This window comes from Oncorhynchus gorbuscha, linkage group LG06 (genome assembly GCF_021184085.1).
Source record: "Oncorhynchus gorbuscha isolate QuinsamMale2020 ecotype Even-year linkage group LG06, OgorEven_v1.0, whole genome shotgun sequence".
Taxonomy (NCBI): Eukaryota; Metazoa; Chordata; class Actinopteri; order Salmoniformes; family Salmonidae; genus Oncorhynchus; species Oncorhynchus gorbuscha.
Window position 1 is genome coordinate 41,506,542 of NC_060178.1, and position 19,048 is coordinate 41,525,589.

General features: G+C 42.4%; 1 protein-coding gene and 1 pseudogene across 1 annotated transcript; one reads left to right on the plus strand and one right to left on the minus strand.

The window, feature by feature from the left end:
- Positions 1-6,684: 6,684 nt before the first annotated feature.
- On the minus strand, positions 6,685-9,498 carry LOC124037143 (lon protease homolog, mitochondrial-like). The gene is made up of 4 exons (XM_046351803.1): positions 8,948-9,498; positions 8,389-8,477; positions 8,178-8,298; positions 6,685-7,993 (listed from the first exon to the last, which is right to left on the minus strand). Exons 2-4 carry the CDS (start codon positions 8,393-8,395, stop codon positions 7,897-7,899), a joined length of 225 nt encoding a protein of 74 aa, XP_046207759.1. The 5' UTR covers positions 8,396-8,477; positions 8,948-9,498; the 3' UTR covers positions 6,685-7,896.
- LOC124038683 lies at positions 8,961-18,822 on the plus strand (annotated as a pseudogene).
- The last annotated feature ends 226 nt before the right edge of the window (positions 18,823-19,048 follow it).

Below are 19,048 nucleotides of genomic sequence, written 5' to 3' on the forward strand. Positions count from 1 at the left end.
AGGAACAAAGAAAACAGGATCATACCTGATCATCCCATACTTATTTATTTTGATCCAATGTCATGAATGAGTGAGTCACTTAGCTTTATGTAGGTGCCGGGCTGTGACTGTGCCATCAACTTGATAATATATATAATTATATTTTTGAGGTTATTTTGTTTTGTAAAAGATGAAAGTTAGCGATTGTAATCTAAATAAAGGCCAAAATAATATTTGTAAAGGCCAAAACATTTATTTCTGTTTTTAGAGGGAGAGAAATGCTGGGCCAATCGTGCGCCGCCCTATGGGACTCCCAATCATGGTCGGATGTGATACATAATAATACTTTTTGTTCTATTATTTGTTTTGTCTTTGGATTATTTGTTTGTCTTTGGTGGATTAAACTGAAATTGCAACCAATCACGGCCGGTTGTGATACAGCCAACTAAGAAATACATTTGACGATAGCATTCTCCCCCTATCCTCCTTCTAGGAAAGTATATTGTTCAGCTACAAACTAATAGCCATAATGCCGCTGTACAATGTGACCATGTGTGTTTAAAATAGTATTTTCCGGTAAAGCAACAATTTGTTTACCTTCATTAGACAACTTTCTTCCAATATTTCTGTAATTCAGTGATATTTATTCCCATAGTAATTCGTTATGGATCCATAACTAAATAAACATCGGCATTTTGAAAAAGTATTTTTATCATTATTTTATTCAGGAAAGCATGAAGATGCTGATGAATAAATACAGTACTGTACAGTATATTATTTTACATTTGGATAATAAAGCATTTTGAAGATGTAAGCCAGCTGCATTTGGCTATAGCAGAACAGCATAACGGTCCGGACGGCCCTTGCTGTGCCTGTTGAGCAGTTGGTCAAGTTCTGTTGTCAGAAGAGGAATGGAAATGTCTGGGTGAACAGACGACCTCATGAACCCGCCAGGTATGTGACTGGCATGGATTGTCGACTCCATCTTGTACCTCTTGTTCCCTCTTCAAAGCGTCATTCTCCCCCTGACTCTCCGCCAATGCCGTCTGGCTCTGGACCAATGCATCAGCTGTCACCTGTATCTCTGCCCTCAGATAATGTTTCTCTTTCTGTTGGTCTGCCTTCAATGACTCGATCTCGGTTTTCAAAGTTTGAATCTGATCTATGTGCACCTTCATCAGATGAGCAGAATGGTACCGCACTGAGCCCCCATTGAATACAATGGCGTATGATAGAAACAATAGGTCAAATAAGAATTAAAAGTTACTCCAACACACAAATGCTGCGTCACATTTTAATAATCTAGCAAAACAAATCGCTTTCTTGGCAACCATGCCCAGAGAAGGAGCTCCTGTGCCATAAGATGGAGATGATGGGACCTCAGTCCACCCTGATGGTTTATGTAAGCCACCACTGTGGTGTTGTCCGTTCTCACCAGGACATGTCTTCCCTTCAGATGTGGAAGGAAAGACCGCAGGGCCAGCAGAACAACTCGCAGCTCTAGTGTATTGATGTGCCTGCCGCTCCACGGGGGTAGCCAGAAGTCGCTGGCCGACCTGCCCTCACCCCCCCAACCGATCTGGGAGGCAACTGGGCTGAAAAAGAAAAGGGAGAAAAGGGATGCGAATTAATGGATTGGGCACAGAACTTCTCTGGGCACAAAGGTCTCTGATAACTCTGGTGAACTGTAGCTGACAGTGTCGGCTCGAGATGACGTGCAGGAATTTGTAGACTTGCTGAGGTCTTCTCTGCTGAGGTTTTGCAGAGGTTTTACCGCTGGTTTCATGGGTATAATGACTCATCCACTGTGCCGGTCTATGTACACTGAACAAAAATATAAATGTAACCTGTTCCAAGTTTCATGAGCTGAAATAAAAGATCCCAGAAATGTTCCATACTCACAAAAAGCTTATTTCTCTAAAATGTTGTGCACAAATTTGTTCACATCCGTGTCAGTGAGCATTTCTCCTTTGCCAAGATAATCCATCCACCTGACAGGTGTGGCATATCAGGAAGCTGATTAAACAGTATGATCATTACACAGGTGCACTTTGTGCTAGGGACAATACAAGGCCACTCTAAAATTTGCAGTTGTCTCACAACACAATCCTCAAGTTTTGAGGGAGTCTGCAATTGGCATAATGACTACAGGAATGTCCACCAGAGCTGTTGCCAGATCATGTTATGTTAATTTCTCTACCATAAGCCGCCTCCAACGTCATTTTAGAGAATTTGGCAGTACATCAACTGGCCTCAGAACTGCAGACCATGTGTAACCACGCCAGCCTAGGACTTGCACAACCAGTTTCTTCACCTGCGGGTTGGTCTGAAACCAGCCATCCGGACATCTGCACAAACAAAGGGAAGCTCATCTGCATGCTCGTTGTCCTCACCAGGGTCTTGACCTGACTGCAGTTTGCAGTCAACTTCGATGGCTACTCCCATGCTGGAGAAGTGTACTCTTCACGGATGAACCACAGTTTCAACTGTACCGGGCAGATGACAGACAGGGTGTATGGCGTTGTGTGGGTGAGCGGTTTGCTGATGTCAACGTTGTGAACAGAGTAGCCCCATGGTGGCGTTGGGGCTATGTTATGGGCAGGCATAAGCTATGGACATCGCACACAATTGCATTTTATCTATGGCAATTTGAATGCACAGAGATACCGTGATGAAATCCAGAGGCCCATTGTCGTGTCATTCATCCGCCGTCATTGTCGTGGAAGTATTTCTTAAAAATATCTCTTAGACACCAGAGCATGTGAATTCAATATAGACTTTATTACAAAGTAACAAGCTGAGCTGGTCCGTGGAGCAACTGCCGGTCCCAGACTCAGAGATCACTTTCTATACAGCTTCAGTTTGACACCACATACAGTGGAGCAAAAAAGTATTTAGTCGGCCACCAATTGTGCAAGTTCTCCCACTTAAAAAGATGAGAGAGGCCTGTAATTTTCATCATAGGTACACTTCAACTATGACAGACAAAATGAGAAAAAAAATCCAGAAAATCACATTGTAGGATTTTTAATGAATTTATTTGCAAATTATGCTGGAAAATAAGTATTTGGTCACCTACAAACAAGCAAATTTCTGGCTCACACAGACCTGTAACTTCCTCTTTAAGAGGCTCCTCTGTCCTCCACTCGTTACCTGTATTAATGGCACCTGTTTGAACTTGCTATCAGTTTAAAAGACACCTGTCCACAACCTCAAACAGCCACATTCCAAACTCCACTATGGCCAAGACCAAAGAGCTGTCAAAGGACACCAGAAACAAAATTGTAAACCTGCACCAGGCTGCGAAGACTGAATCTGCAATAGGTAAGCAGCTTGGTTTGAAGAAATCCACTGTGGGAGCAATTATTAGGAAATGGAAGACATACAAGACCACTGATAATCTCCCTCGATCTGGGGCTCCACGCAAGATCTCACCCCGTGGGGTCAAAATGATCACAAGAACAGTGAGCAAAAATCCCAGAACCACACGGGGGGACCTAGTGAATGACCTGCAGAGAGCTGGGACCAAAGTAACAAAGCCTACCATCAGTAAAACACTACGCCGCCAGGGACTCAAATCCTACAGTGCCAGACGTGTCCCCCTGCTTAAGCCAGTACATGTAAAGCCATAACACACATGTTTTTTCAGCAGCAGACTATGATCAATAATGCCAAAAGCTACAATGAAGTCTAACAGCTCCCACAATAATCGTATCATCAATTTATTTTAGCCAATCATCAGTCATTTCTGTTAATGCCATCCATGTTGAGTTCCCTACCCTATAAGCGTGCTGAAAGTCAGTTGTTAATTTGTTTACTGTGAAACAGCATTGTATCTGGTCAAATACAAGGCTGATTTGTTGGCTGTTTGAACCAGTAAAGGCTGCTTCTTGGGTAACGGTATAACTTTAGCTTCCCTCCAGGCTTGAAGAACACACTTTCCTGTAGGCTTAGATTGAAGAGATGACAAATAGGTGTGCCAAGATAGTCCACTACCATCCTGTCATTTTTCATTCAAATTATTAGTACCAGGTGGTGAGTCATTATTGATATATATCTTTTCACCTCTTCCACACTCACTTTATGGAATTCAAAATTACAAAGCTTGTCTTTCATATTTTGGTCTGTTATGCAGGGATAGTTTAAAGGTTGTTGCTGGCATGTAAATGTACTAATGTTGCCAATGAAAAAGTAATTAAAGTAGTTGGCAATATCAAAGGTTTTTGTGAAGAATAAGTAATCTGTTCCAATGAAGGATGGAGACGAGTTTGCCTTTTTGCCCAAAATTTAATTTAAGTTGCTTCAAAGCTTTTTACTATCATCCATTATGTAATTTATCTTTGTTTCATAGTACCGTTACTTATTCTTTCATTTTAGTCTAGTCACATGACTTCTCAAGTTATAGTACATTTGCCAATCGGCTGTGCAGCCAGACTTATTTGCCATTCCCATTGCCTCGCCCCTCTCAACCATAACATTTTTCAAATCCTCATCAATCCATGGGGATTTAGCTGTTTATACAGTCAATTTCTTAATGGGTGTATGCTTATGAGTAACTAGAACAAGCTACACTACATCACCAAAAGTACGTGGTCACATGGTTGTCGAACATTTAATTCCTAAATCATGGGCATTAATATGGAATTGGTCCCCCTTTGCTGCTAAAACAGCCTTCACTCGTCTGGGAAAGCTTTCCACAAGCATTCATATTATTAGAATCGGTTATTTCAGCCACACCCGTTGCTGACAGGTGTATAAAATTGAGCACAAAGCCACAGAATCCCCATAGACAAACATTGGCAGTAGAATGGCCCATACCGATGAGCACAGTGACTTTCAACGTGGCACCGTCATAGGATAACACCTTCCCAACAAGTCAGTTCGTCAAATTTCTGCCCTGCTAGAGATGCCACGGTCAAATGTAAGTGCTGTTATTAAGAAGTGGAAATGTCTAGGAGCAATAACGGCTTAGCCGCGAACAGGAACGCCTAGTTCTGAAGCTTGTAGTGCAAAAAATTATCTGTCTTCAGTTGCAACACTCACTACTGAGTTCCAAACTGCCTCTGGAAGCAACGTCAGCACGAGAACTGCTCGTCTGGGTTTCCATGGCCAAGCAGCCGCACACAAGCCTAAGATCCCCATGCACAATGCCAAGCATCGGCTGGTGGTGTAAAGCTCCACAGCAAATGGACTCTGGAGCAGTGGAAATGCGTTATCTGGAGTGATGAATCCCGCTTCACCATCTGGCATTCCGACGGACAAACGCTACCTGCCCCAATGCATATTGCCAACTGTAATGTTTAAAGTAGGAGGAATAATGCTCTGGGGCCATGTTTCATGGTTCGGGCTAGGCTTCTTAGTTCCAGTAAAGGGAAATATAAACGCTACAGCATACAACAACATTCTAGACGATTCTGTGCTTCCAACTTTGTGGCAACAGTTTGGGAAGGCCCTTTCCTGTTTCAGCATGACAATGCCCCCGTGCACAAAATGAGGTCCATACAGAAATGGTTTGTCGAGATCCACGTGGAAGAACTTGATAGGCCTGCACAGAGCCCTGACCTCGACCCCATCGAACACCGTTGGGATGAATTGGAGCTCCGACTGCGAGCCACGCCTAATCACCCAACATCAGTGCCTGACCTCACTAATGCCCTTGTGGCTGAAGCAAGCAATGTTCCAACATCTCTGTTCCAATATCTAGTGGAAAGCCTTCTCAGAAGAGCGGAGGCTGTTATATCAGCGAAGGGGGAGATCAACTCCATATTAATTAACCTCTTGAGACTAGGGGGCAGTATTTTCATTTTTGGAAAAATAACGTTCCCAATCTAAACGGGCTATTTCTCAGGACAAGATGCTAGAATATGCATATAATTGACAGCTTAGGATAGAAAACACTCTAAAGTTTCCAAACCTGTAAAAATATTGTCTGTGAGTATAACAGAACTGATATTGCAGGCGAAAGCCTGAGAAAAATCCAATCAGGAAGTAACTCTTATTTTGAAACCTCTGCGTTCCTATGCCTCCCTATTGAGCATTGAAAGGGATATCAACCAGATTCCTTTTTCTATGGCTTCCCTAATGTGTCCACAGTCACAAGACATAGTTTCAGGCTTTTATTTTGAAAAATGAGTGTGAACGACAACATTGCGTCAGTGGTCAGCTGGTGGCTCTGAGTGATTTGTGCATAATAGACAAAGGCGGCCATTGCTCCTCTCGCTCCTACTAAGAAGCCAATTGTCCCGGATGATATATTATTGAATAGATATTTGAAAAACACCTTGAGGATTGATTATAAAAAACTTTTACCATGTTTCTGTCGATATTATGGATCTAATTCGGCATTGTCATGACCGCAATTTCCGGTGGATTTCTCAACAAACGTGAAGAACAAACGGAGGTATTTTGGCTATAAATATAATCTTTATGGAACAAAATGAACATTTGCTGTCTAACTGGGAGTCTCGTGAGTGAAAACATCCGAAGCTCATCAAAGGTAAACAATTTAATTTGATTGCTTTTCTGATTTTCGTGACCAAGCTGCCTGCTGCTAGCTGGAAATAATGCTATGCTAGGCTATCGATAAACTTACACAAATGCTTGTCTTGCTTTGTCTGTAAAGCATAATTTCAATATCTGAGATGACAGGGTGATTAACAAAAGGCTAAGCTGTGCTTCACTATATTTCACTTGTGATTTCATGAATATGAATATTTTCTAGTAAGATTTGTCTGTTGCGTTATGCTAATTAGTGTAGTTGATGACAATTCTCCCGGATCCGGGAGGGGTAGTTCTCAGAAGTTAATGCCCATAATATTGGAATGTGATGTTCAACGAGCAGGTGTCCACATTTTTGCCCATGTAGTGTATTACGATCACTACATCTGATGGGTGTGGATACTGCTTTAAAACTTTAGTAAAGATGTGATTAAATTCTTCGCTGTGCTGTTTGTATATACCCTGGTAGGTTGACTGATTGACTGAACCAGACTGCAGGCACTGGTAACAGTTTAAAGCTTTTTCTTGAATGGACAGCTTGATGAAAACCTGTCAATGTTTAGGTCACCCAGGTTGACTATTCTGGTCGTACTCCTAAATATTTTGCTGTGCGACCTGGAATCATCAAAAGTTTGTAATACAATATTTTTGAGATTTTTTTTTCAAATAATGTAAAATGAGCGAGAAAAAGGCCATTCTTGAACATGGGATGAGACATTGTTACTAATTTGTAAATAATGCCAGTTTGTTATTTAGAATGATTTATTTCTGTTTTTAGAGGGAGAGAAACCAAAAACCTACAATCTCCTTATTGGTCTCTCAGTCGAGGCCGGCATGGGTATTGAACCAGCATTTGTAGCAACACAGCTTCCATTGCTATGTAGTATCTTAGACCGTTGTGCCACTCATGCTCTGTACAGCGTGACTGGTCGGGAGTGGGCTACAGTACTACAGTAAGAGCAAAATAATCCTAACAAAATAAAATAATAAAAACCTTAGTGTAACAACAGTTTTAGTAGGTAATACTAAAGTCGTGCACATTTATCAGTTTCTATTTAGGTTTATGTCACCCATTCATCATCAGTTAGAGACACAGTAGGACCCAAAAGCATAATCAGTGCTCCAACTCCCCCTTGCGCTGGTCTGGAGCAATGTAGTGAGGCAGGGTACTGTACTAAACCACAGATTACCTCTAAGTACCGCAGCATAATCGCAAAACTTTTAGTGGAGCAACCACTGTATCTAGGTGGTGTACTTGTGAGAATATATTGGAACAGAGCCAGGAGAGATAAGCCATAAGGATATCCTTGGAGGGCAGAGAGAGTGACTCTACGATCAGGTCTGCTCCTTCTCATCCATGGTTTTAGCCAGGGTGGCTGGCTCTTTACGCTCTTATCTCTTGGCCTTCCGGTGTGGGGCCTAGGGCTGGCTCCCTGGTTCAGTGTCAGACGCAGGCTCAGAGGCAGCAGTGGCAGGCTCATCCGGCTCCACCTCCATCTGCTTGATGATGCAGATTCTACCAGAGAAAGGAGTATTTATTTTATTACATGAAAATTCCTGAGCCTTGCTTTCAGTCATTAAATGACTTGTATTAGCCACAGGTGCATGCGTTTCAAATGAGTACTGAAAGACTCTATACTGTACAGATGAAATAGAAAAAGGTAACATGTTAAGTTTTTCAATATTTTTTTTATCCATACCTTTGATGGCCCATGACTATCATCCTCAGCTTGTCACCAAGGTCCTGCATCTCATGGATCTGTACAAAGGTTCCTGTGTTGTAGATGGCATCTAGACGACTCTCCACCACATCAGTCATTACTGAAGAACCCAAGATAGAGAAAGAGCGAGCGAGAGGTTAACTGAGAGAAAACATTATGTAGAATAAGTAGAGTAGAATAATTATCTTACACGTCATTTTTCTTCAGGAACACTCCAGCGTATGGTTGGGCCAGTTGGCCTTTCCTCCTCAGAAGATCCATAAGCTGTTTGTTATTCACCTACAAACACATCACTCACCATGCTTAATGATTAGCATACTTTAACAACAATCATCAATAGCTTTTTTTAACACAGCCAGATACATTGTTAGGATAGAGTCAAACATTTTATGAAAGATCATACAGTAGCCTAACTTTAGTATTGTATTTTTGATTCCCCAAAAAGGTGGAAGACAACTCCAAAAACTGTGTTGATTAAAACAATGATCCACAGTTGGATGATGAAATCAGAATGCTGACCAGTGATAGTGTTGAATGTGATGCAATTGAATTTATGACTTATATTGGAGGCACTACAAGTTAAGTTGACACACTGGCAGAGACACCAGTCATTCAAAAGAAGTGACTTTTCTAAATCCAGACATGTCCTTGGTAGAGTCGTCACTAGTTACCACAGCCACAAAGTCTAAATTGTGTCTAAACTCCGCCTATTTCTACAACACAGAGTGAATACAGACTGCGCTGCTTACCTCGATAATCTTGATGAACGTTGGGAAAACCAGGTTCCTAGTGACGGCGATCAGTGGCACGTTGGGGAACATTTCAGGCATCAGCATGGGAGTGAGAGCTGTCATCTAGGGCGAGTTGTACGGTTTCCCCCCCGACCCGCTGCTCTCCGAGCGGTCTTCCCCCGAGAAGCCAACGCTGCTGCTTCGTTGCCAAACAATCTTATATGGTTGTAACTGGCTGAAGCCCCGCAGCCCAAAATCTTTCTTTCCCCGGCAAAGAAACCTGTAATCCTGGTCCATTGGTTGAGTTTCGCTAGCCTCCCGGCTCCTGTCATTGATGAGACAACTTTACCAAAGCGACCGCAGCATGTTTTCACGTTACTGTTTGCAGAATAAGACCCTTTTGTCACCAGGCGAGTTAGATGTCTCGCTAAGGAAAGATCGCACGGTCCCCGTTGTAAACATATTGGTGTGGTTTCTCGACAAATTCGACCCGTTTTTAGATGACTGCATAGAAACACCCAGCATGCTCATGTAAATTGAATCTCGAGTATTCTATGGCGCATGACCTTCTTCCGCGAGTGTTTGATTACGACAGTTGGAAATCTCCACCACCTTTTTACAAAAGCGCTCTGGCATGAGCGTCAACTATAGATGCCGCATTCAAAACAGCGGGGAACTCGGCAATAAACGACCTCCGACTGGGAAAAATCGTTTTGAATGGTCATCCAACTCGGAATTCCAACTCTGGAACTCAGCCCTCTTTCAAGAGCTCTGACTTTCCGACCTGAAGATCAATTGATGTCATGATTTGACCTCGTATGTTTCCGAGTTCCCAGTTGTTTTGAATGCGGCACCAGTACCACACGAGTGATAATACCAGTACAACCTAGAAGTCAAACGGGAAAGGATTCCAACAGTTTTTCCACCATTCTTTTTCCAATAGTTTAATTTATTTTTTAGAAACACTTAAAAATAAGGTCTATGTTCCATGTAGGCTTACGCTGGCATGACATTTTGATAAATCGCTCTAGGACAAGGTGACTTTTATCAATATATTTACCCCCAAAAGGAAATGCAAATTGAGTGGTAATGTGGCTATCATAAAGAACAACAAATGCCATGATCTGGATGAGATCTAGCTTAATGTAGTAATTAAGAACAAATCTTATTTTCAATGATGGCCTAGGAATAGTGGGTTAACTGCCTTGTTCAGGGGCAGAACGACAGTTTTGTACCTTGTCAGCTCGGGGATTTGATCTTGCAACCTTTTGGTTACAAATCCAACACTCTAACCACTAGGCTACCCTGCCACTCAATTACTGAAATTGACCAAAAAAATCCAGACATTTATAAATAAAATCCAGTCTTACTTTATCAAATGCCTTTTCAAAATCCGCTATAAATACTATTCCTGGCTTCTTATGTTTCATGATGTTCTATTATTTCTAGTAGTTGTCGTATATTATCTCCAATGTATCGTCTATGTAAAAAACAGGATGAACAATACCTGGTAAAAAAACTTTTAATTCTGAGTGCTATGAATTTCACTAGTATTTTTGCATCACAACATTGAAGTGTAAGGGGCCTCCAGTTTTTTTTAGATAGACTGGGTCTTTATATTTGTCATCTGGGTGTTGTTTTAATAGTAGAGAATTCAGAACTTCCTGCTGAGTACCTGACAGACAACCATTTATATAGGAGTAGTTAAAACAATCTAACAATGGAGCTTTTAGTATATAAAAAATACTTGATATATCTCTACTGGTATGCCATCAAGCCCTGGGTTTTTTCCAGACTGAAAGGATTTAATAGCCTCAAAAAGTTCTTCCTCTGTAATTTGGCCTTCGCACTGATCATCTGTACACTTGTTAATTTTCCATTTTTTAAAATATTATTTGGAAAGAATTCCTTACCATAATTTCATTCGGTGGGAGAGGATGAGACAGAAAAGAGAACATCTGCCTAAAATAATTAGCTTCCTCTTTTAAAATATAATTCTGAGAATCATAGATCACTCCGTCTTCAGTAACGAGTTTCTGCAAATTATTTTTGTTTGCATTCCTGTATTGGAGATTCAGTAAGAATTTTGTGCCTTTTTCTCCATCCCCAAAGTCCCTTTTCTGATATCTTCCCCTTGATTGTTGTAAAGATATACACTGCTCAAAAAAATAAAGGGAACACTAAAATAACACATCCTAGATCTGAATGAATGAAATATTCTTATTAAATACTTTTTTCTTTACATAGTTGAATGTGCTGACAACAAAATCACACAACTGATCAATGGAAATCAAATTTATCAACCCATGGAGGTCTGGATTTGGAGTGACACTCAAAATTAAAGTGGAAAACCACACTACAGGTGGATCCAACTTTGATGTAACGTCCTTAAAACAAGTAAAAATTAGTCTCAGTAGTGTGTGTGGCATCCACGTGCCTGTATGACCTCCCTACAATGCCTGGGCATGCTCCTGATGAGATGTCTGTCACATGCTCAGTGTGAACCTGCTTTCATCTGTGAAGAGCACAGTGGCGAATTTGCCAATCTTGGTGTTCTCTGGCAAAAGCCAAACGTCCTGCACGGTGGTGGGCTGTAAGCACAACCCCCACCTGTGGATGTCGGGCCCTCATACCACCCTCATGGAGTCTGTTTTGTGGCCTGCTGGAGGTCATTTTGCAGGGCTCTGGCAGTGCACCTCCTGCTCCTCCTTGCACAAAGGCGGAGGTAGCAGTCCTGCTGCTGGGTTGTTGCCCTCCTACGGCCTCCTCCACGTTTCCTGATGTACTGGCCTGTCTCCTGGTAGCGCCTCCATGCTCTGGACACTGCGCTGACAGACACAGCAAACCTTCTTGCCACAGCCCGCATTGATGTGCCATCCTGGATGAGCTGCACTACCTGAGCCACTTGTGTGGGTTGTAGACTCCGTCTCATGCTACCACTAGAGTGAAAGCACCGCCAGCATTCAAAAGTGACCAAAACATCAGCCAGGAAGCATAGGAACTGAGAAGTGGTCTGTGGTCATAAACTGCAGAACCACTCCTTTATTGGGGGTGTCTTGCTAATTGCCTATAATTTCAACCTGTTGTCTATTCCATTTGCACAACAGCATGTGAAAGTTATTGTCAATCAGTGTTGCTTCCTAAGTGGATAGTTTGATTTCACAGAAGTGTGATTGACTTGGAGTTACATTGTATTGTTTAAGTGTTCCCTTTATTTTTTTGAGCAGTGTAGATTTTCATACATGCTACGACTTTGTCTAGTAGCGACTCCTTCATCACCCTGTTTTCCCTCAGTAGACAATCCATGTTGGAATCGTGGATTTTTACCTTGGCTGTGAGTGTCTTGTTTTCTCTTTGGAGTGTGAGAATTTCACTCTGGCTGAACTCCTAACTCCCCCTCAGCCTTGCTACCTCCTCACACAACCTTTCCAGTGTTGCATGGATTCCAGCCAGAGCACTAGTCTCTACTTCAACGGTAAGTAAATCGTCCGTGTCTGTAGATGAATCAGTTTTTTTCTTTTTTTTGTCGGGTTAAAGTTATTTTGTGAGGTAGTCGGATCTTTCCATGATGGAGTATGTTGTCCCTCCATAGCGTAAAGCTGTTGGTACTTGTCGATTGCCCTCGGAATCTCCTTAATATCCAGGTTGGCTCTTTACTATTATTTTGTGTCTCAGGTGGAGGAGAAGATCAAGCTGACCCATGGGAAGTACCTCCTGCAGGAGCAGCTGAAGATCATTAAGAAAGAGCTGGGCCTGGAGAAGGAGGACAAGGACGCCATCAAGGAGAAGTTTAGGGAGCGGCTGAAGGAGCGCACTGTGCCCCAGCACATCATGGACGTCATCAATGAGGAGCTCAACAAACTCAGCCTGCTGGACAACCACTCCTTAGAGTTCAAGTCAGTCCCTGAACCCTGAATCAACCCCTAGCCTGTCCCTGCCCCATAGCAACGTGTATATCGGAGAGGATTGCATTGGTTTAAGTAATATGGTGACAATTCCACCTGGCCTATCAGAGGGCAAAACGGAGCTTACCACCATATTGCTTACACCTGTCCTATCCTCATAGATGTATGCAAGTGCCATGGGGGTAGGGGCTAGTGATTGATTTTGGAATCAGAGAGTGCCCTCACCTTTGAAAAATCACTGAGAAATATCATTAAATGTTTTTGTCACATATGTCCTATTTTAAACAAACTCTGAACATGTATGTAATGAACATGACTCTTCTATTAAACTCTCTGTTGATTCTGTGTGCAGTGTGACCCGGAACTATCTGGACTGGCTGACCTCAATGCCCTGGGGAACTAATAGTGAGGAGAACCTAGAGCTGAAACGGGCTGAAGAGGTGCTGGAGGAGGACCATTATGGGATGGACGACGTCAAGAAACACATTCTGGTGAGAGAATTGCAATGTGGGATCACCATGGTTACAATCTGACAGTGATTGACAGTCCGATTTTGGATGTATAATCATCTGTACCAAATATTTCCTCATCAAGAAAAGACAGTCATCCCTTTACCTCATCCATCTTCCTCTCTTTCCTCCTGCAGTGACCCAGCTGAGAGGCTCACCCCAGGGAAATGTTCTGTGTTTCTGTATTATTATTTGACCATGCTGGTCATTTATGAACATTTGAACATCTTGGCCATGTTCTGTTATTATCTCCACCCGGCACAGCCAGAAGAGGACTGGACACCCCTCATAGCCTGGTTCCTCTCTAGGTTTCTTCCTAGGGTTAGCTACTGTTCATTGCTCAATAAAACAATTATGTCACCATTTGAAGTACTATACAATACAGAAAACCGACTGGTCCTTATTGATGAGGTGAATAATAACTTTATTTTCAAAGATCTTTTGCTACATAGTCAGCTCTTATTTGATTGACATTCATTTTGTTATGTATTGTTTGTGTCACTGTATTCTTGGTGAAGGAGGTGATTGACCGTTCGATCTGTTTATTCTTCCAGGTTGACAAGATAGGCTCGGCTGGAGTTCCTGGACCCGGAACAGAACTTCAACTTTCTGGATCACAACCTAGATGTGCCTGTGGTCCTGTCCAATGTAGGTGGACACACACACACACATACCTGTTAGGATGTACCTGTCCAAGGTATGTGGTCACACACACAAACCCCCATTAGGATTCAGTGTGTGCAGGCTTTAGTTACAGCCCAACACTAATAATGAATGGATCATGGTCTTGAACGTAACAGTTTGTGTCCATGTGTTCTTTCCAGGTTCTGTTTATCTGCACTGTCAATGTGACTGACACCATCACATAGAGACCACATGGAGATTATCAACATGTATGGATACGTGGCCCAGGAGAAACTAGCCATCGCTGAGGTAATGTGTTACAAGATTAGATTATTTTTTTAAATAATAAAATAAAAAAAAAATTCTCCCCAATTTTGTCATTATTCAATTGGTAGTTAGTCTTGTCCCATCGCTGCAACTCCTGTACAGACTTGGAGAAGCGAAGGTCGACAGCTGTGCGTCCTCCAAAACACAACCCCACCAAGCCGCACTGCTTCTTGACACAATGCACACTTAACCTGGAAGCCATCCACACCAATCTGTCAGAGGAAAACACCGTACACCTGGCGACTGTGACATCTGTGGCATTGTGTTGTGTGACAAAACTGCACATTTTAGCAGATTTCAAGCATTAAAATACAGTTAAATAGTTAACACACACACATGGATGCAGCGGTCTGTAGGCACTGTATCTCAGTGCAAGAGGCATCACTACAGTCCCTGGTTCGAATCCAGGCTGAATCACATCCGGCCGCGATTGGGAGTCCCATAGGGCGGCGTACAATTGGCCCAGTGTCGTCCGGGTTTGGCTGGGGTAGGCCGTCTTTGTAAATAATAATTTGTTCTTAACTGACTTGCCTAGTTCAATAAAGGTTACACACACCACACTGACTAAAAAGTTATTTTGTTTGCATTTACATATGTCCCCATTACCAGTAAAACATAATCTAACCTATTTCTTTCACATTTATCACCTTGGATGCCAGTGGCCATCAAAAGTGAGCCCACTGAAGTTTGGTTACAACGCCAAACTACAGTCAGGTCAAGACCCTGGTGAGGACGACGAACTTCCCTGAGACTGTTTCTGACAGTTTGTGCAGAAACTCTTCAGGTGTACAAACCCAGTTTCATCAGCTGTCTGGGTGGCTCATCTCAGACCATCCCGCAGGTGAAGAAGTCAGATGTGGAGGTCCTGGTCTAGCGTGGGTACACATGGTCTGTAGTTGAGAGGCCGGTTGGACATGCTGCCAGATTCTCTAAGACTACGTTAGAGGCGGCTTATGGTAGAGAAATGAACATTCAATTCTCTGGCAACAGCTCTGATGGGTATTCTCAGTCAGCATGCCAATTTCACACTCCCTCAACTTGAGACATTTGTGGCATTGTGTTGTGTGACAAAACTGCACATTTTAGTGGCCTTTTGTCCCCAGCACAAGGCGCACCTGTGTAATGATCATGCCGTTTAATCAGCTTCTTCATATGCCACACCTGTCAAGTGAATGCTTTATTTTGGCAAATGATAAATGTTCACTAACAGGGATGTAAACAAATTTGAGCACAACATTTTAGAGAAATAAGCTTTTTGTGCATATGAAACATATTTTATTTCAGCTCATGAAACATGGGACCAACACTTTACATGCTGCGTTAATATTTTTGTTCAGTGTGGAATAGATGTGTTTTACAAGCATTATCCATAGAGAATAATACAACCAACACAGTTTTGATCTTAAAGCCCCCCCCCCCCACCCCTTCATCACTCATCTCCAGGTTGCACTATGCTGTTTATAGAGACGCCCCTAAGACGGACACGGGGGGGTAAGGATAAGGATGGCCCCAGGGATGGGTCCCTGGAGATCACAGGGCAGCTTGGAGATGTGATGGAGAGTGCTAAGATCGGCCAGTACCTTCGCCAGGGCCTTATTCATGAAGCAGCAGCTGAACAATGACTTATTTTCTGTCTCCCATCTCCATGTCTCTGATGTAGGGTTGATGTCATGGCACTGTCCTTAGACTGTAGCAGTTTTAAAATGTTATCTTGTATATACCTGTATCTGCACGTCTTTCGTACAAACTGTGTCAGTTTGGTGTTTTTGCCTCTGTACATATTTCAATGCACATGTACTGACCATGTTATCTGATCTTCATGTCATGTACCCGGCAGGTAGCATAGTGGTTAGAGCGTTAGGCCAGTAACTGAAAGGTTGCTGGATCGAATCCCCTCGTTCTGCTCCTGAACAAGGCAGTTAACCCACTGTTCCCCGGTAGGCCGTCATTGTAAATAAGAATTTGTTCTTAACCAACTTGGCTAGTTAAATAAAAAAATATATGTAATAATTACAGTATTATATGAAAAGGGACCTTCAATGTACACAAACATCCACTGTAGACAAGCAATACCAAAAGGAACGGTGTTCTGTGTTGATTTTTATACGTAACTACAACATTATGAAGACGTTTCTTATTAACCTCTTCTCTCCCTGTATCACTCACTGAGGTCTTCTATGGTTGTTTACAGGGTGCTACTCCCAAGGACGGGCCCAGTGCCGGCTGCACCATAGTTGCGGCTCTGCTGTCCCTGGCGACCAACACGCCAGTGCGAGAGAATGTGGCCATGACGGGAGAGGTGTCCCTGACCAGAAAGATCCTGCCTGTGGGAGGCATCAAGGAGAAGACTAATTGCAGTGAGTCACATTACTTTTACTAGTAACACACTATTTATTAACCAGGGATGTTCGTGGGATAGATTCACCAATTGATACCTTTTTATGAGGACATTAAACCAAGGAAACAAAATGTACTTCAAGTAGCCTGTTAGTTTGTTATAGTGAAGTACCTCTTCCAGATTGCTGATATTCAAAACTAAATGCAAACAGAATGTTTGGTATGTGACTTAGTTTGATGGTTCAATATTTTATTCTGAAAGCCTGTTCATAATAAATCACGAGGGCACAATGGTAGTCTGAAACTGGAAATGTGGGAGGAGCTATAGGACTGGCTCATTGTAATGGCTGGAATGGAATAAAAAGAACAGTATCAAGCATATGGAAACCACAGGTTTGACTTTGTTCCATTTATACTATTCCAGAAATTACAATGACCCTGTCCTCAAATACCTCCCACCAGCCTCCTCTGATATGGTTAAATACAGTGCATTTGGAAAGTATTCCGACCCCTTCCCTTTTTCCATATTTTGTTACGTTACAGCCTTACACCCTAAAATGAATTAAAGGAATAAAAATCCTCAATCTGCCCACAATGACAAAGCGAAAACATAAATAATTTATTTACATAAGTATTTGCTATGAGACTCAAAATTGAGCTCAGGTGCATCTTGTTTCCATTGATCATCCTTGAGATGTTTGTACAACTTGATTGTACAAACATTGATTGTAAAAAAAAATGTATTGATTGGACATGGTTTGGAAAGGCATACACCTGTCTATATACGGACCCATAGTTGACAGTGCATGTCAGAGCAAAAATCAAGCCATGAAGTCGAAGGAATTGTCCGTTGAGCTCCGAGACAGGATTGTGTCGAGGCACAGATCTGGGGAAGGGTACCAAAACATTTCTGCAGCATTGAAGGTCCACAAGAGGTTTGGAACCACCAAGACTCTTCCTAGAGCTGGCCGCTTGGCCAAACTGAGCAATCAGGTGAAAAGAGCCTTGATCAGGGAAGTGACCAAGAACCCGATGGTCACTCTGACAGAGCTCCACTGTGGAGATGTGAAAACCTTCCAGGAGGACAACCATCTCTGCAGCACTCCACCAAACAGGCCTTTATGGTAGTGGCCAGAAGGAAGCCACTCCTCATGGTTTGGTTTCAAGTTCCTTGGTGTCCACATCACCAACAAACTATCATGGTCCAAACACAACAAGACAGTTGTGAAAAGGGCACGACAACACCTTTTCCCCCTCAGGAGACTGAAAAGATTTGTCAATGGTCCCCAGATCCTCAAAACGTTTTACAGCTGCTCGGCACTTGACCGTAAGGCGCTACAGAGGGTAGTGTGTACAGCCTAGTACACCACTGGTGCCAAGCTTCCTGACATCCAGGACTTCTATACTAGCCGGTGTCAGGGGAAGGCCCAAAAAATTGTCATAGACTCCAGTTACCCAAGTCATAGACTGTTCTCTCTGCTACCGCACGACAACGGTACCAGAGCACCTCGGACCAAAAGACTCCTTAACAGCTTCTACCCCAAGCCATAAGACTGCTGAACAACTATTCAAATGGCCACCCGGACTATTTACACCCCCCCTACAATGCTGCTACTCTGTTTTATCTATGCATAGTCACTTTACAAATTACCTTGACTAACCGTTACCCCCTGTATATACCCCCATTATTGTTATGTACATTTCTTGTTACTTTTTGATTCAATTTGTTTTTTTACTTTAGTTTATTTAGTAAATATTTTAACTAGTTGGTGGTTAAAGGGCTTGTAAAAGCAAGCATTTCACCTGTTGTATTCAGCTCATGTGACAAATAAGATTAGATTTATTATTTAATACGTTTACAAACAATTCTAAAAACTAGTTTTTGCTTTGTCATTATGGGGTGTAGATTGATTGGGAAAAAAACAATTCAATAAATTTTAGAATAAGGCTGTATCATAATGGCAAAAAAGTCAAGGGATCGGAATACTTTCCAAAAGCACTGTATGGCAGTTTGTGTTCTGAAAGTTTTTCTATTAGCAGTGTCATAATGAATCCGATTAAACATTCCTCCCTTCTCTCACCAGACCAGGTGTGACCTGCATGATTTTTCCAGCTTGAGAACAAGGACTTCATCACAGAGGGCCTGGAGGTTCATTACACCAAGATGTATCACATTGTCTTTCCACAATGAACACTGAATCAAATTAAGCTGAGACTGGCGCCTGAGCAGCTCCAAGGGATGGATAATGGTCTACATTCACAGTAATGGGCTTTAGGGCATCCTGAACTATGAAACCAGATTTTCTGATGAGTGATTTGTTAAGTACATTCACTTGGTGTTTAACGCCCGACAGCCGTTTTTGAGTTGTACAGCTGATCAGTTTGACCAGACAGGGAACAGGGGTCTGTTCAGGGGG

Coding starts and splice junctions, on each gene's coding strand:
- LOC124037143 (XM_046351803.1), bottom strand. Junction 7,994..8,177: donor ATAGTCATGGGCCATCAAAG/GTATGGATAAAA, acceptor TTTCTCTGGTAG/AATCTGCATCATCAAGCAGA.